The sequence below is a fragment of the Equus przewalskii genome, chromosome 17 (genome assembly GCF_037783145.1).
Source record: "Equus przewalskii isolate Varuska chromosome 17, EquPr2, whole genome shotgun sequence".
NCBI lineage: Eukaryota > Metazoa > Chordata > Mammalia > Perissodactyla > Equidae > Equus > Equus przewalskii.
The window spans coordinates 19181654-19207039 of record NC_091847.1 but is presented as its reverse complement, the minus strand read 5'-3'; the positions used below and the strand labels follow the sequence as shown (position 1 = coordinate 19207039).

At 44.7% G+C, this 25386-nt stretch overlaps 1 protein-coding gene across 1 annotated transcript in view; it reads left to right on the top strand.

Annotated features, from left to right (window-relative positions):
- LCT (lactase) overlaps positions 1-25386 on the top strand; it is a 46787-nt gene that overhangs the window by 6947 nt on the left and 14454 nt on the right. Inside the window, exons 2-8 of the mRNA XM_008516927.2 lie at positions 4018-4097; positions 6901-6984; positions 10308-10410; positions 10944-11022; positions 14886-15609; positions 20804-21449; positions 23777-25327. Of these exons, the coding sequence (XP_008515149.2) occupies positions 4018-4097; positions 6901-6984; positions 10308-10410; positions 10944-11022; positions 14886-15609; positions 20804-21449; positions 23777-25327 (3267 nt within the window). The remainder of the gene's footprint in view (positions 1-4017; positions 4098-6900; positions 6985-10307; positions 10411-10943; positions 11023-14885; positions 15610-20803; positions 21450-23776; positions 25328-25386) is intronic.

Here is a 25386-nt window from a genome sequence, read left to right as displayed (position 1 = left end):
CAAGGAGGCAAAAGACTTGTGCACTGAAAACTTTAAAACATTGCTGAAACAAATTAAACAAAAATAAATGGAAAGACATATCTTGTTCATGGATTGGAAGACTTGTTGTTGAGATTTCAATACACCCTAAGGCAATCTATAGATTCAATGATATCCCTATCAAAATCCCAATGACAATTTATACAAAAATAGAGAAATCCAACCTTAAATACATATGGAATCTCAAGGGACCCCAAACAGCCAAAACAATCTTGAAAAAGAAGAACAAAGTTAGAGGACGCACACTTCCTGATTTCAAAACTAACTACAAAGCTACAGCAATCAAAACAATGTGGTACTAGCATAATGACAGACATAGAGACCAGTGAAACAGAGCAGAAAGCCCAGAAATAAATCCTCACCTATATAGTCAAATGATTTTTGACAACAGTGCCAAGAACAATCAATGGGGGAAAAGACAGTCTTTCTGACAAATGATGCTGGGAAAACTGAATATCCACATGCAAAAGAATGGAGTTGGACCCCATTACCTTACACCATATACAAAAATTAAATGGATCAAAGACCTGAACATAAGAGCTAAAACTAAAACTTTTAGAAGAAAACATAGGGGAAAAAACTTTGTGACACTGGATTTGGCAATAATTTTTTAGCTATGACACTAACAGTACAGACGACAAAAGATAAAATAGATAAATTAGACTTCGTCAAAATTAAAAACTTTGTACATCAAAGGACACTATCAATAGAGGGGAAAAGAGACCTACAGAATGGGAGAGAACATTTGCAAATCATATATTTGATAAGGGATTAATGTCCAGACTATATAAAGAACTCCTTCCTCAATAACAAAAAAACAAACAACCTCATTAAAAAATGGGCAAAGGACTTGACATTTTTCCAAAGAAGGTATGCAGATGGCCAATAATTACATGAAAATATGCTCTAAATCAACAGTCATTAGGGAATGCAAATCAAAACCACAATGAGATACCACTTCATACCCATTAGGATGGCTACAATTTAGAAAAAGCAGGAAATCACAAGTGTTGGTGAAGATATAAAGAAATTGTGATCCTTGTGCATTGCTGACAGGAGTGTAAAATGATGTAGCCATTATGGAAAACCATTTGACATTTCCTCAAGAAACTAAACATAGAATTACCATATGATCTAGCACTTGTGGGTATATACCCAAAATAATCGAAAGCAGGGACTTGAACAGATACTCATACACCCATTTTCATACCGGCATTTTTCACAATAGCCAAAAAGTGGAAATAACCCAAATGCCCATAGATGGATGGATGGATAAACAAAATGTGATATATACATACAAAGGGATATTATTCAGCCTTAAAAAGAAATGAAATTCTGACATGCTACAACATGGATGAACCTTGAAGGCATTATGCTGAGTAAAATAAGCCAGACACGAAAGGACAAATATTGTATGATTCCACCTATATGAGAGACCTAGAATAATCAAATTCAAAGAGACAGAAAATAGAATAGTGGTTACCAGGGACTGGGAGAAAGGGGAAATGGGGAGTTGATGGTTCAATGGATGCAAAATTTCAGTTTGGGTTGATGAGAAGTTTTGGAGATGGATAGTGGTGACAGTTACACAGTATGAATGTACTTAATGCCATTGAACTGTACACTTAAAAAATGTTAATGGTAAATTGTATGTATATTTTACCACGATTTTTGAAAAGTTCTTTTCTAATCTTTCTATATGTGTTATTATAAACCTCCTATTGATATGTTCAATGTGTTGCCACTATGAAGGATACAAAAGAAGAGAGGATTCTCGGCAGAGAGTTGGAGGAGAGTGACCATCCCTCTCATGGGAAGAGTAGAATTGCGCACAGCATCCATCTTTGTACAACACTGGGACACAATCCAGAACAGTAGTAATCCCCGCCCCACCCTTGGCAATAGTGGCTTGAAGCATTGATATTGGCACTTCAATATTGGCCAGATTACTTCTATTGAAGCATTTGGGGCAAAGGGAAAGGATCAATGAAAAGGGGCTATTTTGTGTAGATGAATTTACGGAGGAACGACTTCCCTTTGTGGTGGAAACAGAAATGAGCTTATCCTTTAGAGAGGCCTAGTAATGCCTCCGAGGGACGTGAACTTACACAGTGCTTTGCAGTGATTTTCTCCACAGGCTTACAACAGTTAGTTCTCACCCCACAGCAAATGCTGGTTTTGAGTTCTATAGACATGAATACCTGTCTTTAACCATATCCAGCCAAAATTACAAGATGTTTTAAACCATAGTAATCATGCCCCTTCCAGTCCCTCAGGAGACATGAACTGCAAGCTGAAAGTGAGAATCTAATTTTGAGTAATCTGCATTTGACATTATTTTAAAAAGTATAGGGGCTGGCCCGGTGGCACAGTGGTTAAGTTCGCACGTTCCACTTCAGCGGCCTGAGGTTTGCCAGTTCAGATCCTGGGTGTGGACCTACACACTGCTTGTCAAGCCATGCTGTGGCAGGCACCCCACCTATAAAGTAGAGGAAGCTGGGCAGAGATGTTAGCTCAGGGCCAGTCTTCCTCAAAAAAAAGAAGAGGATTGGTGGCAGATGTTAGCTCAGGGCTAATCTTCCTCAAAAAAAAAAAAGTATTGTTTATGCTCGCACTGGGAACAGGTTGGGATCCACCTTGGAGAAGTTTGATAATTTTGTATGATATGAGAATTTCTGGAACTCCAGGTACATTTGTTCCACTCTAATTCTAAAAACAGCTTGCAGAGTCAGATAGAAATGATTTGTGAGCTAATTGTGCTTAGGGATTAACTGTACTCTTGTTTCATTGCATTGATCTAGAGATGATACTAAATTGCACATTTTAAAATGTTCAGCACCAGCTGACAACATATGTTCTATGTGTGCTGACGTGGTGATAGACCAAAGCATGGAAATGTGTGAAAGGTGAAATGGAACCATCGGGCACAATCATTGAATAACCGGAAAACAGCGATATCTTATCAGAACGAGGACTAAATGTCTCTGTGATAGCCCCTGCTCAGATTTCAAAGTTCCATTACACTTTCAAAATAAGCACTTTTGCAGTTGGCAGTGGCGTGGTTTCACTGGCTGGGGCTATCTTCCTCTTGCATAGAATCTGGATAAAGAGAGAAATGAGGCCAAGAGTCTTAGAGTTCAAGTCTCAAACTCTGGTTTTCTACTATTTTTGTTTAGCGTTTCCCAATCACAGATCTGAGCACCTGCTCTGCACTCCTAGGCTTGATATTTGCAGGGAGTCAAGAAATGCTTAAGTTTCCTCCTCAAGGTGCATACAATCCAGTGAGAAAGAAAAAGACTCATGTGCGTCCAAGAGTTAGACACCGATACAAACAACTGAGGACTCCCAAGGGTTTCTCAAATTGTGGCCTGAGGACCACGGCATCAGAAGCACTGGGCAGCTTGTTAAAATGTGCTCTTTCTTGGGCCCACCCCGGGCTGCTGCCAAGCACGGCAGGTGGTTCTCATGCACGCAAGCGGGAGCACAAGTGTCAGGTAATCAAACGTCAGCACAAGTGAGCACAAGCTGCGCACATTTGTATTTTCTTCGTTCCCCTCTCAATGTGCACTAGGGACTGAACTGACGTTTGTGCAGTGAAATAGGACAGGTGACAGCAGCTGCCTGAGAGCATACTTGCCTTTAAAAAGAAGTTGAGGAAGGCGTTCTCCCCTTACAGCCTTTCACATTGCGGGAGGCGGGGCAGCGGAACTGCTTTTCTTCTTCTAAAAGACTTTTTTACAAGTGCCCTGCCTTTCAGAGTCCTGACTTACATGAAACATCCTCTCAAGGGATCTATTTTTTTAAGCCGTCTTGTTTTCTTAATTCTTTCAGCTGGGCTAAAGTCATGTGAGTGATTTCTTCAGAAATCTTTTTTAAAGTCGGTGAAGTGGAATAGGAAATGATAGGAAATGAGGCCCCAGGTGGCCTCCGCGGTCACAGCCTCGCTCACCTGCGGCTCGTTCCTCTGGTTGGTTTCAGGCGGCCGGCTCTCCGTGGTCCTGCGAGCTGAAGCGGTCTCGGAGCTCCTGCTGGAACCGTCCACGTCTGCGCTTGCCAAGGTGATGACAGCCCACAGAAATAGCATCTGTAACATCTGAGGAAAGTTGCGATTTTAATTTTAAAAAACAAGAGAAGTTTTTGTCTCTTGGTCCGACGTCGTTTATAAATGCCTCTTCTGGGTGGTGTACATTCTCTAGATTCATAATTACTTTGAAACAGAATCTCATTTGTTGTAGCCCCAGCTCTTGCTTGGTCAAATGTCAGCTTTTGTCCACACAAAGAAGTCAAATGCCTCTGCTTGGTCTGATTTTTTTTAGCAAAAGAGTCCAAAATAGATTATTAGAAGAGATGTCAGTTTGTAGCAAAAAAAAGATCCTAGGGTAAAGGGTTTTTTTTTTTTTTAAGATTGGCACCTGGGCTAACAACTGTTGCCAATCTTCCTTTTTTTTTTTAAGGATTGGCACCTGGGCTAACAACTGTTGCCACTTTTTTTTTTCTCCCTGCTTTATTTCCCAAACCGCCCCCCACCCCCCGCCCCCAGTACATAGTTGTATATCTTAGTTGCAGGTCCTTCTAGTTGTGGGATGTGGGACGCAGCCTCGCTGCCTCAACGTGGCCCGACGAGCGGTGCCATGTCCGCGCCCAGGATCCGAACCCTGGGCCGCCACAGCAGAGCGCGCGAACTTAACCACTCGGCCACGGAGCCGGCCCCAAGGGTTTTTTTTAAATAACATACTCTCTAGAGTACCCATCATGGTTTCTACCTCCTCTAAATATAACTTTTTAACTATAATTTTTACAAGAAAAGTGAAATCCTCTGAGAATTAAACAGCCTTGGCCTGTGTAACATTGGCTGCCGAGCAGCGTGGAAAGTCATCAGAAAAAACAGCTGGTTTCTGTAGTTTTGTGGCCTTGACAGGGTGTTGTCCAGATACCAGTGCTGTACAACAGATCTGCTTTCGGTGCTGACGGGGCCCCACATGTCAGGGTCCAGTCTTCAGATTTATCACCTCAGGAACTTAAAATCCAGACGCGATAAGGTTCTAACCAGCTCCAAGGCTGATAGGAGGGCGAAAATGCCGTCTAAATTAGTTTACAAGTGGCGGGAGATAACTGCTATCGGTTATGGACTCAGGAGACCAAAGTGCTGATCACGAAAGTGCTTTTCAAGCAATAGCCTTTGAACTGGTTTCTCTGCCCGAGTCCATGCCACGCAACGCTTCTGGATCATCTTCCAAAAGCACAGTTTTGCTCAACTGCCTGCTGGGGAGCTACACTCCCTTGAATGGGTGCAAATTCCTCAGAGACTTCCAGAGCGCAGCTCACTCTGCCTCTCTTGCTCTCTCTCTGGCCTCACCTCCTATTTGTCCCAGTGCATATGCTGTGCTTTCTTTCTACTCTCCTGCGTTCCCAGTCGGTGTCCTTCCTATCCTCCTAGGCTTCCTCAAACCTCTTCCAACAAAATTCTACCCATTCTAACGTCCACATAAATGTGCTCTCCTTCAGGAGGGCTCGCGTTAGAGTACTCCTTTGCTTGACCTGATGTGGTCTCTCCCCAACCGGAACCCTTAGCTGTTTGTTTAGACCAGAGCTTCCCAACCTTTGGTGTGTATCAGAACCCCTGGAGAGCTAGTGATGAACGCAGAGCCCAGGGCTTATTGTGAGGGACAATCCTGGGTAATCATAGGCTTCCCAAGTTCCCAGGTGAGTCAAATCCCCACTGGTTTGAGGACCACTGGTGTGGGCTTCTCTCCTAGCACTTCTTACTTTCTGCCTTTTCTTCACACAATCGGTGAATTTACTAACACTGTTTATTAAGCTTCTGGGGACATTACTCATCTTTAAACATGAATCCCCACCCACTATGCCCAGCACAGTGAGTTTCAAGAGTAGGAACTCAATGACTACGTGTCGTATGGAATTGACAAACAAAAGCCGGAGCTGAGAGGGCAGGTAGGGGAAGGTTCAAGGGGTTCTTGCCAAGTGGAACAATGTGTGGCATGTTTAGTAAACACGATAACTTGATTGGGAAAGCCAGCGGTGAGTCAGTTATTGAGGGTCCACAGTGCACTTTGTTGTCACCAGATGCCGTTATCCACAGTCTTTGTCCTGAGGGAAGAGGTGATCTGTGAGGGGTGAGAGACAGGTGATGACCTAGGGATGACAAGGATAGACATGGCTTGCTGAGAAGGGTGGGGAGAGTTTCACAGCAGTATCTTTATTTGTTTAGATTCTGTGACCCTGAAGTTCTTAGAGCATATGCAGGTCAAAGGGCAGAGGGGTCTGTCCAGGACCGTGAGAGGTGTGTTCTCAGATAATAGTATGGGGCAGGCTAAGGCCAACTGGGATGGACTTTAAACTGTAGTCTGAAAGTAGCCAGTAACTATAGCCTACAACTAAAACAAAACGCTAAACACCAGTAGTGTCATGGAGGGGCCCACGGGTAGCTGAGGGCTCCGTTGCCTCCATTCTGGCAAAGTTCAAGGGCCATGAGGAGGGTGCTGCCCGGGACAGGTCTGGCCTCTGACTCCTTTCCTTAGTGCTCACCCACTTGCTAGGAACCCACCATTTCTGGCATACACTACTTCATTCATTCATGCACTCATTCATTTAATCATACACGTGTATTGAGCACTCATTGTGTGCTGAGTACACATGATGTATTCCCAACACCACGCAGGCACACCGCACACACACACATTCTCACTCCATCCCTGGCTTCTCCTCTGCCTGCTTTTCCTTTGCAAAATCCCACTTTGGAATATTCAGTTTAGTGATAGGGGCAGAAACAAAGAATACTTTTGAGCAGTTCTTTGTCTTGAAATTGTTTATGCATTAATGACCCTATGTATTTATTTCTAGGAGGCTGTCGATTTCCTTTCTCTGGATTTGTCTTATGAATGCCAAAACGAAGCAAGTTTACTGCAGACGCTGAGTAAATTGCAGGTAATTGAGCCATTCCCCAAACCAATGATGAATAGCAAAGGTTTCTGAGAGCATTTTAGACATTTAATGCTTCGGCTGGTGTGTAAACTGAACTTCCACCAACATTCAGCAGACCTACCGAGTTGCATCTGGGGAGATTGCCACTGAAAACCTCACTAGAGGGGCCGGCCCCATGGTCGAGTGGTTAAGTCCGTGCGCTCTGCTTCGGCGGCCCAGGGTTTCCCTGGTTCAGATCCTGGGTGCGGACATGGCACACTCATCAGGCCATGCTGAGGCGGCATCCCACATACCACAACCAGAAGGACCCACAACTAAAATATACAACTATGTACCAGGGGGCTTTAGGGAGAAAAAGGAAAAATAAAATCTTAAAAAAAAAAAAAGAAAGAAAGAAAAGACAAACCTCACTAGAGAACATTGGGAGGTTAGGCAGCCTTCCCTGGACAGGATAATGAGGGTTAGCTTGTTCAGGTAAACATTTACATGGCTCTTCTGCTCTCCCGTGTAGAAATCTACTGAGACTCAAATCTCCTGCATTCATTCTGAGATTAAAAAAGACATTTTATGGATGGTGGTCATGGTTGTACACAATGTGAATGTACTTAACGCCACTAAACTCTACACTTAAAAATGTTTAAGACGGTAAATTTTATGTTGTATGTATTTTATGACAATTTTTTTAAAAAGACATTTCACACCCAGGTCTACTGAATCACATGCCAGCTATTGGGACTTTCCTGTAAACTCAGGCCCCCTCTTCCTGTGGCCAGTATTGTTCTTCTCAAATCTAATGACTCTGACTCATTAGAGAAAATATGTTAGGCACCTCCTACCCAACTACTAGCTTTCTCTCCTGTACTTGGTCACTGCTGTTGACGGACGAACTAGGATCCAGCCCATCCCTAAGTCTATGTGTTTCCAGTGATCTGTGTAGGCACTGCTGCTTTTGCTGTCTACAAGTAAGAAGATGATCTAATCAAAGACAGCAGATGCATTCACAAGACGTTTGAGTAGAGCTGCCATGATTTTAGTGCCCGCTCGACACCAGGCACCGTGCGGGGCACTGTATCCTCACATTATCTCTATGCCGCACAGCACGAGATAAGAAACTTAACCAAGGTCAGACAATAGATGGTGAGCGTCAGAGCTGGGATGGGAACCAGGGCTTTCTCATGACACCACACTGCCCTTCCAAAACAAAATCCAAGGTGTTGGGAACATTATAACGAGAGTGGCATTTTTGAAAATCACGTATGATTTTAGTTGTTTTTGTAAATACCTTCTCACCCGAACACGAACTGACTTGACCCAGAGCCTGCACTTGTGTGCTTGCTACCCAGATTTCTGGGCCTTAAACAGCACAGCAGTGTCTTCAAGGCCTGCTGATGCCTGTGACGACTAAATCTGTCTTTGTCTTCCTCGAGGCATTCAAATAGAGCTCATGGCTAAGCTAATGGGTTCAGACACCACTGACATTTTAAAACCGTCTGGCTTATGCAGATGTGGCCTGCCTCAGAGAGGCAGCCAACAGAGCATTGCCTCGATTTCTGCTTGAGGATGTGGTTTACAGTATTTCGCTTTTTACCTCAAAATATTTTCAAGAAGATCTGCTCCCGTCCATGTCTGATAAAGCTGTGAATCCTCAGTCCGTTGCCGGCCAGCCAAAGAGTAAAAGTTTCCGGGGACAAGCCTAGCAGCCATTTATTACACCCTGCAGCGATTCTTTATTCCTTTTATTTCCTTAGGTAGGAATTAAATTCCAAATGTTGCACTTGACAGCTCATGCAGGATGACCACTGTCATCTTGCAGTGGTGAGGAGAGAACTGAGCCGGAGAGGAGACTGGGAGACTGTCCCTCTGGGGCATCCTTAGTTACACGCCTGGTAGCATTTCCCACACAGTTACCACACCTGAGTTCTCCCTGAGGAGAGGGCTGACTTGTGTCCACAGGAACCCGAATTGCGCTGCCCACAGCTTCCTTCCAAATACACCATCCCTCCTCAACCCAGGTCCCCCGCTCTCCTCTTGAAGCCTTCCCCCGTGGGCTGCAAGGGAGGAGTGTGAGGGCAGGACAGGGAGGAGCGGGGCCCTCTCCCATTCCCCTTTCCCTGCACGCTCCCCAGAGCACCTGCGTGCCCCTCTCTGAGCCTCAAGGACTCCTGGCTGCCGCTCCCTTCCAGCACACAGGCGTCTTAGGGCCGGAGGACACCCTCAGGCCCAGCTCATCCACAGGTTCTGAATTCTACAGGACGCGGATGAGGGGGTCCCACATCCACTTATCAGAAGGGGCTCTGCTCACCCAGAAGAAGGCCCCTCCAGCTCTCCAGTCCTGTGACAGCACACCCGCCCTCGCTGCACACTGATCTTGCCGAGGGAGAAAGCCTCGGTTCCCTTAGTAGTCTGGCTGTCCTGCGTTGACCAGCACGCAGAAAGAACAAGGCTGTGGGAATCTCAGCTCCGCTAACCGTGGTCCTGCATGACTGACTTGGCTTCTCAGAGCTCTCAGCACCTCATCTGTAAAGAAGGGACATTGTTACTCTAAGAAAATAAAGAACATGCCTGCCTACTTTTGAAGTAATTGCTATTGGTATCTCTCAGTGGCCTTGAACTCCTCAGAGGAAGACAAAGTTATTGTGTGAAAAATAATCAAACCCAACCATGCCAAGAAAGTAATTTAAAGTGAAGTCAAGCAACGTGTCAACCTAGAGATGTTTTCTTTGACACTGAAATGGCTAGACATGAAAGAAAAAATTACATTTTCTCCAGTTTTACTGAAGACAGCTCCTTTTATCTTTTTATTATGGAAAATGTCAAACATATCCAAAGGTAGAAAGAAAAGTATAATGAAGCCACCCCAGCTTCAAAAGCTGTCAACTGGTGGCTGATCTTGTTTCGTCTATACCCTGCCTTCCTGCTCCCAAACCAAATTGTTTTGAAGCAAACCCCAGACACCCATAAATATTATGATGGTGGCACCTCACTTCTTATAGTAACACAGGCCCCTGACGTGAATGGGTGGCCTTGCTCCTGGTCATAACACAGTGCCTGGTTCTAGGAGGTGCCTCATAGGCCTGAGATGAAGGCATGGATGGACCTGTCTCTTTGGTGGGGGTCAATGGGGAAGGCGGCTACGTTGTTGAAAGGTGTAGATCTTTGTCCCTCAGAATCTATAGGCAGTTCCCTTTTATTAACTGAGATGGCTAGAGGTCATTTCCAAAACCAGATTGAGTGTTCGTAGTTTCTTATCTTGAAAATCCCTCCCAGTCATCAAAAGACTTATTCTAGGCAGCTTTGGTTCACTTGCTGGCCTTTATCTTTTTCAGACTATTGAGCCAAAAGTGAAAGTTTTCATCTTCAGCCTGAAACTCCAGGACTGCCCCTCCACCAGGAAGAACCCAGCCGGGCTGCTCTTCAGCCTTTTCGAAGGTAAGTGGACCATTGCTGGAGAGGTTTTGAGTGACACTGGGTGCACTGGCTTGGGGGATAACAGTCTTGAAAGTCTGGGGTTCCAATGGGAGGAAGGACCAGAGGAGGGCTAGTCTGAGAGCCAATCCCAGGTGGGTTTAGTGTCCCTTGCATTCCTACTATTGATCTCTTATATCCCATTGACCTGAGAAAGAAGAGAGGTTCTGTACAGGAATGCCAAGGATGCCTTGGTCTTATGGAAATAAAGACCATCAGGCCTCAGATGTCATGTGTAAGCATGGGAACTGCTCTGTGCCTGTCCTGTCCCTTTTCATTGCCCCTCCCTCCAAGATCTTCATCTCCCCCAAGACAGCCATCTCTGCTTACCCTTGTTCATTTCCCCATTACCTCAGCTTGCACGTCACCTTGGTGGCACCTGACCAAAACCTTCAGTTCTAGGGCCCACAGCTCATGGACCATTTCCTTGGTGTTTCTTAATTCAAATCCTTGAGAGTGGACTTCAGGTAGAGTTAATTAAACTTCTTCTCTTGCAGCCATAAATAAAGACCAAGTGCTCACCATTGGCTTTGATGTTAATACTTTCCTGAGCTGTTCATCAAGTTCCAAGGAAAGGTAATGTTGGCTTTCCTGTTGCACTCTCAATAACTGAGATTTACAGAATACTCTGCTGTTCTTCCACGTTTGTAACCTCACAAGACTGTTGTCGTCTGCATCTCGGGCCAGTGAGCTTATTGTGGCCATCCTGCAGATGAGAGATGAAGGCTCAGAGGGGACAGCAGGGAGAACCTGTCTCCCACGAGTCTTCCTCTGGGCCCCACACAGTCTGCATTCTCACCGGTCATTCAGCCACTTTGCAGTTCGCCCAAGTGCACACAACTAGCAGAGCAGGGATTTGAACCCCTGCCTTCTAGTTTAAGATCTTGTTGGAGGCAGCATGAGCTTGTGGAAGAGCAGGCTGGGTTAAAGATAGATCTGGCCACATGAAGCTGGGTGATCTGAGTAAGAGGTGAGTTCTCTGCATCCATTTCCTCGTGCCAAATGTGAAACATCTTCCCCATGAGAAGACAGCCACGTCTCGTGTCCTAAAAAAGAAAAGCCAGCTGTTGCAGTGGGACAGAAGCCTAACTCTGTGGTGTTCTCAGGAGAGAGATTTTAATCTGTGGTGAGATTGGAAATAATTTCTTACCAAATGACTAAAGTACCAAAATTTGTAAATGACATACTTAAAAAAAAATAGAGCAGATTTGAGGTTACCTCCATAATTACATCACTCTCACGCACTCACAGTCCAATGGGCTTCTCGAGCGAGCGAGGAAAGGATGGTGTGGAAACCAGCACTGGGAGAGCCCCAGAACCCTCAGCACTCCATGAGAGTGTGTTATGCGTGTGAGCTTCACGCAGCATGCATTAAAGTGGAACAAAGGCTGGAGGCAGCCATTTGGCTTCCTACAGCTTCAGCTGGAGCTCTCGTTGTCGTTCACCACAGACATTTCTAGCACAGCTCTGTCCATGGCCAGAAACTTGGGTCGCCACCACCTTTTTGTACTTTTCCTCTCCCAACAATTGGCTCTCTTGAGCTGTATCTTCTCTTCGTCTATACCCTGCTCCCAACTCACTTCAAATCAGCAGTTCAGATCAACAGACCCTGAGCAGTGGCTACATAGCAGGCTCTGTGCTGGGAGTATGAACAGCACAATGAGCAAACAGGTCAGAACTGCTGCCTGGCCACACTTGGAGTCAGCCGACGAGTCTGGGCTATGTCTTCTCAGAAAATAAAACCGCAGGTCATAATAACAGGGGTACCCTGAAAGCTCAATAATTATGAAACCATGAGATGACATGTGACACCAGCTCCAAGGTTCTTAACACCTTGACCTCCTGGTACTTTGCCTGAAGCAAAGGTCCAAGCTTGGCTAATGTTAAGCTGACAGCCGGGGGTCCTCACTCAGGTGGATGGTGATGGAGAGCCTGCTGGGGGCAGGGGCGGGTGGAGGGGAATTCCCAGAGGACCAACATCATTTTCTTGCCTGAGAATTTTAGACCTCCAAGGTGAGAGAGAGAGGCCCACAAATGACTCTAACACTGGACTGTGGTAGGAGACACAGCACTCTTCCCAGAGGAGGGTGAAAAGAGCATTATCTGGGATGCTCTGAGGTGGCTTAGAGTGGGGAGGCAGGGCGCAGCTGAAGGACGGGTGCCTGGAAGGGCTGGGCATGGAGAATGAGGCTTCACATGCTAAATCTCTTCCCAGGCTAGGCAAACCCAGGACTCCTGGCTCCAAGGCCTGTACAGCAAGTCCTTTTTTTTTTTTTTTGAGGAAGATAAGCCCTGAGCTAACGTCTGCTACCAATCCTCCTCTTTTTGCTGAGGAAGATTGGCCCTGAGCTAACATCCGTGCCCATCTTCCCCTACTTTATATGTGGGACGCCTGACACAGCATGGCTTGATAAGTGGTGCCTAGGTCCATGCCCAGGATCTGAACCAGTGAACCCCGGGCCACCAAAGCAGAACGCACAAACCTAACCACTGCACCACCAGACCGGCCCCCAAGTCCTAGTTTATCCAGGGCAGTTTATTTTTTTCTTCAAGACCTCATTTCCTCTAAGTCAGGAGGACAGTCAGGGTCGGAAGGGTTGGGTCAGAGCAGCTGAGGCTGTGCACCGAGTGGGTGTCACCCGTGTCTCTGCTTGTGCTCCAGGGTTGTGTATGTGTTTTGGATAATCCACAACTATGGGTCATTAGTACCCCTCTCCACTATTCTAGCAAATGTGCATGAGTTGATGTTTTATAAAACAGGAGATGCTTAGGTTTGGAAGGCCCAGGCTTCATTCCATGGGAGGGAGGTCCCTCTGCAGTGTCCCTGTCACTTCTACCAGTTCTGTACTCTGGACCAACCCAATAGAAGCATCGTCCCCTCTCCACGTGGTGGCCTCAGACTGGGGGATGCTCCTGTACTGCAGCCCCTTTCCCCGTGTGTGTTCTTTCCTCCACACCAAACACACCCACTGTGCCAACCCTTCCTCAAGGTTGCCCTCTGCTGGTGTAACTGCCACGCACTATGGTGCCAGCTTTCAAGCCTGCAGTTGACAAGACTCCTAGATTGAGAAGTCAATTTAGGTTGACTAGGAAATCAGTTAATCTATGGTGAGATTGGAAATAATTTCTTACCAAATGACTAAAGTACCAAAATTTGTAAATGACATACTTAAAAAAAAATAGAGCAGATTTGAGGTTACCTCCATAATTACATCACTGCAAAAGAAACCAAGCTCACTCACAACTGGAATATACAACTATGTACTGGAGGGTTTGGGGGAGAAGAAGAAGGAAAAAAAAAAAGAAAGAAACCAACCTAGAATATTACAATACATTCTCAAGTGAGGAGTCATGGGACGGAAAATGTAAATGACAAATATTTTAGAAGTCAAGATAGGGCCTTACCTGTGTGGTGGTGTTTCCTGGTTTTCTGGATCCATGTAAGCAGATTGGGCCAAAAAAAAAATCAAAAGAAAAAAAGGGAAGAAGGGGCTATATTAAAAGGAAGGATCTGGGAAGTTAAACTAAATGCTCATACATTAGGTAATATTGTATACTGTACTATTAAAGTGTCTTACTACATATTAAAAAAGTACTTTTTTGCAACGAATGTTTTCAAAAAGAAGGAAGGAAAGAAAAAACGAGCAAGCAGGAGAGAAATGGACTAGAATAAAATAGAAAATATCAGATTGTATTACATATAAGGATTGCATTACATATAAGGAGTGCATTTTTATGTTATGTTTAATTTCAGATATACACACACACACATAAATGTCCACATAGCTACACACATACCTAGTGATATAGTGGTTACAAGCACTCTGTGATCCTCCACTTGCAAGCTATGTGATCAAGGAGAAGTTCTCTCTAAAAAACACCCAACAAGATATGAGCTCATTTACATGAATAAAGTCTGGAGGTGGACAGTCTAGAGTGGGTATAATCATCAAGAATCCAAGCTCCTCATATTGTTGCTTTGTCATCCTTAAGAAGGCTTCTACCTCATGGTCCAGGATGGATGCTTGAGTTCCTGCCATTAGGTCCGCAATCCAGGCAGCATGAAGCAAAAAGGAAGTAGTACCTGGGGTTGATATTTAGCTGTCAGTAGAGTTGGACCAGTAGTTCAATTATTGAAATACTTCTGTACCAGCTGGTAAATAGCTGCTAGCCCCCTGATGCCCAGAAGTTACTTATTTCTCTAAGTCTCAGTTTCAGTGTTTTCACTCATGCAGGAGCAATAATAACTCACCTAAGAAGGGGTAATAGTAATAATTTTCCCATCAACCAGTCACTTCCTGCCCATGACTTTGTGGCTGTGGCTTTTGACTCAGTGTTTCTGGAATCTTTACTGATTAAACCCGTTGTCACCGTTCATCAGTCTGGGGCATTTGTAGCTCAGAGTCAATACTTACCATGTCACATCAATCCCACTGCAGGTCTTGTTCTCTGACTGATGGCCTGACCCTTCAGACGGCCCGTGAGCGGGACCTCGAGACAGCAGGAGACTCCTCAGCCCCCAGCTCGGCCTATCAGAGAGTCTGGAGGACGTTTGCTAACCAGTCCCGGGCAGAAAGGGATGCTTTCCTGCAGGACGTCTTCCCTGAGGGCTTCCTCTGGGGCGTCTCCACGGGGGCCTTTAATGTGGAAGGGGGTTGGGCTGAGGATGGAAGGGGGGCAAGCATCTGGGACCGACTCGGGCGCCAGAACGCTGCCAAGGGCCAAGCAACGCCGGAGGTGGCCAGTGACAGTTACCACAAGGTGGCCTCGGATGTCGCCCTGCTGCGTGGCCTCCGGGCTCAGGTCTATAAGTTCTCCATCTCCTGGTCTCGCATCTTCCCTACTGGACAGGGACGCAGCCCCAGCCTGCGGGGTGTCGCCTACTACAACAAGCTGATTGACAGCCTCCTGGACTCACACATCGAGCCCATGGCCACGCTGTTCCACTGGGATCTGCCTCAGGCGCTGCAGGATCTCGGTGGATGGCAGAATGAGAGTGTGGTGGACGCCTTTCTGGACTACGCAGCCTTCTGCTTCTCCACTTTTGGGGACCGTGTGAAGCTGTGGGTGACCTTCCACGAGCCGTGGGTGATGAGCTACGCAGGCTACGGCACTGGCCAACATGCGCCGGGCATCTCCGACCCAGGGGTGGCCTCTTTTAAGGTACTTCCCATCCTTGCAGCTCTTACTCATTAGAGGAGAAAGGCCATTTGCCTGGAAGAAACTTATTTTATCTTCCCATCAGCATGTCTTTGCTTTGTGTCCTTTAAAGGAAATCAAAGAGAGGGAAGGAACCATAAATTGTTAATCACCTTATTTTGTCCAGGCACTGCGCTGGCACTTTAAAAATAGTTATTACATCCTCAGAACAGCGCTGACGGATGAGGGAATTGGGGCTCAGGGAGGAGAAACAACTCAGTCACGATGACCTTGCGAGTGGGTTAGCACTTTGAAGCCAGCACTTGAGGCCAAGTCTACTTGACTCCAAAGCAAGTTTTCCATGTCAGCCAGCACTCTTTTTTTTTTTTTATTGTTGGTTTTTTTTTTTTATTGATTTATTGATAGGTTACAATCTTGTGAAATTTCAATTGTACATTAATGTTTGTCAGTCATGTTGTAGATGCACCACTTCACCCTTTGTGCCCACTCCCACCCCACCTTTCCCCTGGTATCCACTAAACTGTTCTTGGTCCATAGTTTTAAATTCCTCATATGAGTGGAGTCATACACAGATTATCTTTCTCTCGCTGGCTTATTTCACTTAACATAATTCTCTCAAGGTCCATCCATGTTATTGCAAATGGAATGATTTTGTTCTGTTTTGCAGCTGAGTAGTATTCCATTGTATATATGTACCACATCTTCTTTATCCATTCGTCTGTTGATGGGCACTTAGGTTGCTTCCACGTCTTGGCTATTGTAAACAGTGCTGCAATAAACATTGGGGTGCACAGGACTTTTGGGATTACTGACTTCAGGCTCTTTGGATAAATACCCAGTAGTGGGATGGCTGGATCATATGGTAGTTCTATTTTTAGTTTTTTGAGGAATCTCCATACTGTTTTCCATAGTGGCTGCACCAGTTTGCATTCCCACCAGCAGTGTATAAGGGTTCCTTTTTCTCCACAAGCTCTCCAACATTTGTTGCTATTAGTTTTAGATATTTTTGTCATTCTAACGGGTGTAAGGTGATATCTTAGTGTAGTGTTGATTTGCATTTCCCTGATGATCAGCGATGATGAGCATCTTTTCATGTGCCTATTGGCCATCAGTATATCTTCTTTGGAGAAATGTCTGTTCATGTCTCCAGCCCATTTTTTGATTGGGTTGTTTGATGTTTTGTGGTTGAGTTGCGAGAGTTCTTTATATATTAAGGATATTAAGCCTTTGTCAGATATATGACTTGCAAATATTTTTTCCCAGTTAGTGGGTTGTTTTTTTGTTTCAATCCTGTTTACATTTGCCTTGAAGAAGCTCTTTAATCTGATGAAGTCCCATTTGTTTATTCTTTCTATTGTTTCCCTTCTCTGAGAAGGCATGGTGTCCGAAAAGATCCTTTTAATACTGATGTCAAAGAGTGTACTGCCTACGTTTTCTTCCAGAAGCCTTATGGTTTCAGGTCTCACCTTTAGGTCTTTAATCCATTTTGAGTTTATTTTGGCGAATGGTGAAAAAAAATGGTCAATTTTCATTCTTTTACATGTGGCTTTCCAGTTTTCCCAGCACCATTTGTTGAAAAGACTTTCTTTTCTCCATTGTATGCCCTCAGCTCCTTTGTCAAAGATAAGCTGTCCATAGATGTGTGGTTTTATTTCTGGGCTTTCAATTTTGTTCCATTGATCTGTGCACCTGTTTTTGTACCAGTACCATGCTGTTTTGATTACTGTAGCGTTGTAGTATGTTTTGAAGTCAGGGATTGTGATGCCTCCCGTTTTGTTCTTTTTTTCTCAGGATTGCTTTAGCAATTCGGGGTCTTTTGTTGCCCCATATGAATTTTAGGATTCTTTGTTCTAATTCTGTAAAGAATGTCATTGGGATTCTGATTGGGATGGCGTTGAATCTGTAGATTGCTTTAGGTAGAATGGACATTTTAACTATGTTTATTCTTCCAATCCATGTACATGGAATGTCTTTCCATCTCCTTATGTCGTCATCCAATTCTCTCAGAAAGACCTTGTAATTTTCATTATATAGGTCCTTCACTTCCTTAGTTAAATTTACCCCAAGGTATTTTATTCTTTTTGTTGCGATTGTGAATGGTATTGTATTCTTGAGTTCTTTTTCTGTTGGTTCATTACTGGAGTATAGAAATGCTACTGATTTATGCAGATTGATTTTATACCCCGCAACTTTGCTGTAGTTGTTGATTACTTCTAACAGTTTTCCAATGGATTCTTTGGGGTTTTCTATAGATAAGATCATGTCGTCTGCAAACAGCGAGAGTTTCACTTCTTCCTTCCCTATTTGGATTCCTTTTATTCCTTTTTCTTGCCTGATTGCTCTGGCTAGGACCTCCAGTACTATGTTAAATAAGAGTGGTGATAGAGGGCATCCTTGTCTTGTTCCTGTTCTCAGGGGCATGGGGTTCAGTTTTTGCCCATTGAGTATGATGTTGGCTATGGGTTTGTCATATATGGCCTTTATTATGTTGAGGTAGTTTCCTTCTATGCCCATTTTGTTCAGAGTTTTTATCATAAATGGCTGTTGGATCTTGTCAAATGCCTTCTCTGCATCTATTGAGATGATCATGTGGTTTTTATTCCTCAGTTTGTTGATGTGGTGTATCACGTTGATTGATTTGTGGATGTTGAACCATCCCTGTGTCCCTGGTATGAATCCCACCTGATCCTGATGTATGATTCTTTTGATGAATTGCTGAATTCTGGTTGCCAAAATTTTGTTTAGAATTTTTGCATCTATGTTCATCAGTGATATTGGCCTGTAGTTCTCTTTTTTCGTGGTGTCCTTGTCAGGTTTTGGTATCAGCGTGATGTTGTCAGCCAGCACTCTTACTTACAGACAGAAAACCCAACCCAAACTGACTTAGGCAAGGAGGGGATTTATGAGCTCAGGAAACTGAAAGTCTTGGTTTTAGCTGATCAGGGTGGACCTCGATCAGAATGCAAATGTTGTCACCAGGACCCAATTTTTCTTCTTTCTCTTGCTCCCCTCATTGGCTTTATTCTTGGGCTACTGGGTAGCTAGATGACAGCAGCCCTGTCCTCATATTTCAAGACCAGCAGGAAAGAAAACTTGCCTCTGTGCTGGCATTCCTAGCAAAAGTGTCCCTGTGTCTCATGGTCTCTCTGTGTGGGTGGCATGCCCATCCTTGAACCAATCACTGGATCTAGGATAGGGGACTGTAGTGCACCGACTGGTTTGGGTCCAGGTCCCCACTCTACCCCTCAACACGCTGGCTGAGAGGTGGGGAGGTGGGGCGGGAGAAAGGGCTTGGCTTTCCAGAGGGCAATCAGGAAATCATTTCAACGAGAAGAGGATGTATGTACTAGAGACAAAATTTTAAATGGCTTAATGTGGCTTCTTTGCATCATTTCCCTTTTTCTTCAAAATTTCCCAGAAAACCCACCAGCTTTCTTTGGCAACATTCTTTAGGATAGACATGTCAGTATGGCTTTCCCTGCCATACTCTGGGTTCTGTTCTGAAATAGGAGTATTTACTGTGCCCCATGCTGGATGTTAAGGAGGATGCACGCCCATGCCCCCAAGATGTGAAAGTGTTTTAGGGGAGATGATACTAACACACATAAGAAACTTAGAGAGTAATTCAAAGAATCCACAATTAGAATGAGCTGGAATAGTGTGCATAAATGACTCATTGAAATCCCCAAAGTAGATGACTTTATTTTTTAGAGCAGTTTTAGGTTCACAAAAAATTGAATGGAAGGTACAGAGATTTCCCATATACCTCCTACCCCCACACACGCACAGCTTCGCCCATTATCAACATCCCCCACCAGCGTGGTACATTTGTTACAATAGATGAACCTACACTGACACATCATTATCACCCTAGTGCCCATTATTACTTGACATGTCATTAACACTTCTCCATGTCACTACACAGTCACAGTGATTCTTTCTGATGCTTGTCTAATATTCCATTGAGCACCTGCCTGGCACTGCCTAGTTTAGAAGGGAAGCATTCCTGCCTTTTGGAAAGGAGCACAGTTTGCCAGTGGAGTTTGGGACCCAGTTAAGGACTAATATTTGGGACATGAGAAGCAGCCACGAGTTTCACTTCCTAGGGCATAATTTGATATGAAATTCTTCAAAAGTAAGTATCATTATCTTCAGATGATAAAAAGGAAAGGGAGCTAAGGTATAGCAAACTCCCTCCTGCACCCCAAGTTTCTGGTCAGTGCTTACGTACACTATGTCATTTACTCCTCCTGGATGGATCCATAATAATCCGGTTCTTGTACATGAGGAAGCCAAAGTTGAGAAAGAAGGTCGTTTGAATTTACTGAGCAAGTTAGTGAGAGTCAAGATTTAAATCTAGGCTTGTTATACTTGACACACCCTGCTTTTGCCCCTGCTTTCCCACAGTGCTCCACCAAGGAAAGCTGTTGACTTTTGTAAGACCCTGAGTTAAGTCTGCAAAGAGATTCCTGGTTGTGGTCTTTCTCCCTAGATATCATTAAGTAGAAAGGAAAACAGGCTAGAAAGAATTGTCCCCTCCTTTGTGTGTTAGCTAAAATGCCCCGTCTTCCCCAATTAGTTGTTAATTAATTAGTCAATAAGTACTTAGTGAGGACCGAGGCAGAATAGCATTGTGGGTGACAGTACAGGCCTGGAGTCTGACTGCCTGTGTTCTACACTTCTCTGGATCTTCTTTTCCTCATCTGTGTAGGGGTAATAATAATTGTACTTGCCACATAAAGTTGTTGTGAGGACTACATGAGAGAATTCATTAATAATTGTTGTTGTTAACGTGGTTGTTGATGCTGTTGCTATTGACCTGTTGACAGTAGTGTTGACTTGTTGACATTGTTGTCCACATTGGTGATATTGCTGGCACTGATGTTGTGGTTGTTGATGTCAACATTGTCCCTGTTGTTGATTTGTTGATATTGTTGGCATCAGTCTTAACTTCTTGTTGATGTTGTTGACTTCTTGATGTTTTTGTTGACCTTGTTAATTTGTTGATGATGTTGTTGACATTAGTCTTGATGTTATTGATGTTGACATTTTCAGTGTTGTTGTTCCTGACATTATTGGCGTTGGCATCAACTTGTTGACATTGTTGTTGTTGACTTGTGATTGGCTTGTTGGTGCTGTTGTTGACATTGCTGTTGTTGTTACTAAGCACTGTATTTCCTTCCTTCTTCATCATCAGGTGGCTCACATGGTCCTCAAGGCTCATGCCAGAGCTTGGCACCACTACAATAACCACCATCGCCCACAGCAGCAGGGACGCGTGGGCATCGTGCTGAACTCAGATTGGGCAGAACCCCTGTCTCCAGAGAGGCCCGAGGACCTGAGAGCCTCTGAGCGCTTCTTGCAGTTCATGCTGGGCTGGTTTGCACACCCTATCTTTGTGGATGGAGACTATCCAGCTGCCCTGAGGGCTCAGATTCAACAGATAAACAAACAGTGCCCCAGTCCTGTGGCCCAGCTCCCTGAGTTCACTGAGGCAGAGAAGCAGCTCCTGAAAGGCTCTGCTGATTTTCTAGGTCTGTCGCATTACACTTCCCGCCTCATCAGCAAGGCCCAACAAGATACCTGCATCCCCAGCTACGATACCATCGGAGGCTTCTCACAACACATGGACCCTGCGTGGCCTCAGACCTCATCTCCTTGGATTCGTGTGGTGCCCTGGGGTATTAGGAGGCTATTGCTCTTTGTATCCTTGGAATACACAAGAGGAAAAGTTCCGATCTACCTGGCTGGGAATGGCATGCCCATAGGGGAAAGTGAAGATCTCTTTGATGATTCCTTCAGAGTAAACTACTTCAATCAATATATCAATGAGGTGCTCAAGGGTAAGAACAGTGGATATACTGGTGATTGGTAGGTGGGTGGTACTTCTCCAAGTCTTCAGAGTTTTGTTTAATAGGACAGAGACAGTCACCCAAGGAAACAAAGCCAAAAAGTAGTATTAGTAGCAATAGCATGAGTCTTTCACATCAGCCTCCTAACTCTCTCCCCTAAAAGCCTCAAGTCTTTACTCCTATGTTCTTATTCCCTAGAATGCCTCCCTTCTACATTTTGCCCACCATGAATCCTATCCATTGATAAAGCCTCATCATCTTTTAATGCATTTATTCAACAAATATTTGAGCTCCTGTTATATGCCACACATTGTACAAGACAGTAGGGATACAATATTGAACAAACATCCTTTCCCATCGGGGGCTCATAGTCTACAGAGGGACACAGACAGAAAATTGCAATATAGGATGGTAATGGCGTTACAGGATGGCATGAGGACGCTTAAGATGAGATTCCAACTTATTAAATCTTCTCTCATTGCTCCAGCCACGTTGATCTTCATCTCCTTTAACTAGCTATAAAATCTGCATTCCATGTCATTCACTTTGATCCACTTGACCCATATCTACAGTCTTATTCTTACCTACCGTATTGTTTCATATGTCTTATTATTCCAAGTAAAAAGGAGTAGCAAAGTTTCATCCCATATGTCAGTCCTAATTAATTGATAGTGGCTAGTTGTCCACCTAGAGGACTATGTTGAGAAGATTCTAAGGCCCTATCTAGATTCAGAGAGAGAGTTGATTAGCGATACCTGCCCTGGCCACTAGAGTAAAGAATGGAGACACACCACTGTTTGTGCGGTTAGACACCCTCTCTTCTACTTTGCTTGTACTATTCACAGCATCAAGGTTACAATTCTGCAATCTTCATAATCTTGGAAGCCCTTTAAGACATTATCTCAAGTGATCCTTGAAACAGCCTCGCACAGTAAACAGGGGCAGATATTATCCTCATAAGATGACTGTGAAAACTGATGCTCTGAGAGATTAAATGAAGGGCCCAAACAGCCAGTGAGTGGAAACATAGGCCTTTCTATTTCTGGCTCAGCTCTTCACTCCACCCTCTAACCTATGAGGCTTTTGTTCATCTTTACTTTCCCCAGATCCTAGCATAGCCTGGGACAAAGTAGATGCTTACTAAATTATTTATAGAATGAATGAGCAACTTTACCTACCTCTTCTACAATCAATGTTTGTTGATAGGCTGTGTAATCTGATAAAAGTAGGCCTTAATACTTTGCTGGCTCCCTGTAGGAGCCTGCAGCCATTGCCTTACTTTGGCTTTGGTCCTTGGTTGACTCAATAGACTGTTTCTTATTCTCTCACAGTTCTGGAGGCCAAAAGTCCGAAATCGAGATGTCAGTAGGGCCTCTCTCCCTCCAAAGGCTCCAGGGGAGAATCTTTCCTTGCCTCTTCCAGCTTCTGGTGGTGCCAGGCATTCGTTGGTTTCTGGCTGCATCACTCAATCTCTGCCTCTATCTTCATGTGGCCCTCTCATCTGAGTCTCTTATAAGGATGCTGATCATTGGAGTTAGGGCCCACCCAGTTACTCCAGGATGATCTCGTCTTGAACTCCTTAGCTTAATTACATCTGCAAAGAAGAAACTTTTTCCAAATAAGGTTACATTCACTGGTGGGGGCCATGGTTAGGACTTGGACATATCTTTTGGGGGACACCATTCAACCTACTGCACCAAGGAGTACCTTTGTTTAGGCTTTCTTTGTCTTTTTTTTAACATGGAATGTGTGACCATTTTACGTCAATATTGCTAAATGTAAACAAGGAAAAACAAAAGCACATTTTTAAAGAGTAAATGATTTTATGTGTTCTGTATAAAACCAAGGAATCCTGATACTAGCAGATGGGGCACAGTCTCTCTATTATTCATTTTAAGACAGGGTTGATCATTTAGATTGAGATTTATGGCCATAGATATTTTGTGGGGGTTTTGTGGATTTTCCTTTTGCTCATTCTGAGGAGGAAAAAGGGTTAACTTTTTTTGCATAGCCCAAGTCACCTACAAAATTTTTATGTCAAAAGAAAAACTTTTTTTTGGTGAGGAAGATTGGCCCTGAGCTAACATCCGTGTCAATCTTCCTCTATTTTGTATGTGGGACACTGCCACAGCATGGCTTGATGAGTAGTGTGTAGGTCCGCACCTAGGATCCAAACCCACGAACTCCGGGCTGCCGAAGTGAAGTGTGTGAACTTAACCACTTTGCCACCAGGCCGCCCCTTCTAAAGGAAAACTTTTAAAAAGCAACATCAGTAACAGAGGCTTTAACATAATCTTTATTTTTGTTCTTCTCCACAGCTGTCAAGGAGGACTCGGTGGATGTTCGATCTTATATTGCTCGTTCCCTCATCGATGGCTTCGAAGGCCCCTCCGGTTACAGCCAGAGGTTTGGGCTACACCATGTCAACTTCAACGACAGCAGCAAGCCAAGGACCCCCAGGAAATCTGCCTACTTTTTCACCAGCATCATTGAAAAGAATGGTTTCCTCACCAAGGCAGTCAAAAGACTGGCGCCACCCAGTACAGCAAACATCTCCCCTAAAATCAGAGCCTTCACTTTTCCATCCGAGGTGCCCTCCAAGGCTAAAGTAGTTTGGGAAAAGTTCTCCAACCAACCCCAGTTTGAAAGGGATTTGTTCTACCACGGCACGTTCCGAGATGACTTTCTGTGGGGTGTGTCTTCATCAGCCTATCAGATTGAAGGAGCTTGGGATGCTGACGGCAAAGGTCCCAGCATTTGGGATAATTTTACCCACACACCAGGGAGCCATGTGAAAGACAATGCCACCGGAGACATAGCCTGTGACAGCTATAACCAATTGGATGCTGATCTGAACATGCTTCGAGCTCTGAAAGTGAACGCCTATCGCTTCTCTATCTCCTGGTCTCGGATTTTCCCAACTGGGAGAAACAGTTCTATCAACAGACTTGGCGTTGATTATTACAATAGGCTGATCGATGCCTTGATAGCAAGCAACATCTCTCCCATGGTGACACTGTTCCACTGGGACCTGCCCCAGGCTCTCCAGGATATTGGAGGCTGGGAGAATCCTTCCTTGATTGAGTTGTTTAACAGCTATGCAGACTTTTGTTTCCAGACCTTTGGTGACAGAGTCAAGTTCTGGATGACCTTTAATGAGCCCATGCACCAGGCGTGGTTGGGTTACGGCTCAGGGGAATTTCCCCCAAACATTCAGGACCCAGGCTCGGCACCTTACAGGATTGGCCATGCAGTCATCAAAGCTCATGCTACAGTCTATCACACCTATGATGAGAAATACAGGCAGGAGCAGAAGGGAGTCATCTCTCTGAGCCTTAGTGCATTCTGGGCAGAGCCCAAGTCACCAGAGGTCCCCAGGGATGTGGAGGCAGCTGACCGAATGCTGCAGTTCTCACTGGGCTGGTTCGCCCACCCCATTTTCCGAAATGGAGATTATCCCGAGGTCATGAAGTGGAAAGTGGGGAACAGGAGTGAACTACAGCACTTAGCCACCTCCCGCCTGCCGAGCTTCACTGAGGAGGAGAAGCGGTACATCAGCGCTACAGCTGATGTGTTCTGCCTCAACACCTACTCCTCCAGAATCGTGCAGCATACCACACCCAATTTAAACCCACCCTCCTACGAATATGACCAGGAGATGACCGCGGAAGAGGATCCTTCATGGCCGTCCACAGCACTAAACAGAGCTGCGCCCTGGGGGATGCGAAGACTGCTCAACTGGATCAAAGAAGAGTATGGTGACATCCCCATTTACATCACTGAAAATGGGGCGGGGCTGACAAATCCGGAAGTGGAAGATACTGATAGGATGTTCTACCACAAAACCTACATCAATGAAGCTTTGAAAGGTATATGAGGGTTCATGTTCCTCTTGCAAAATCTTCCAGCACCCATTTGGCATGTGCTG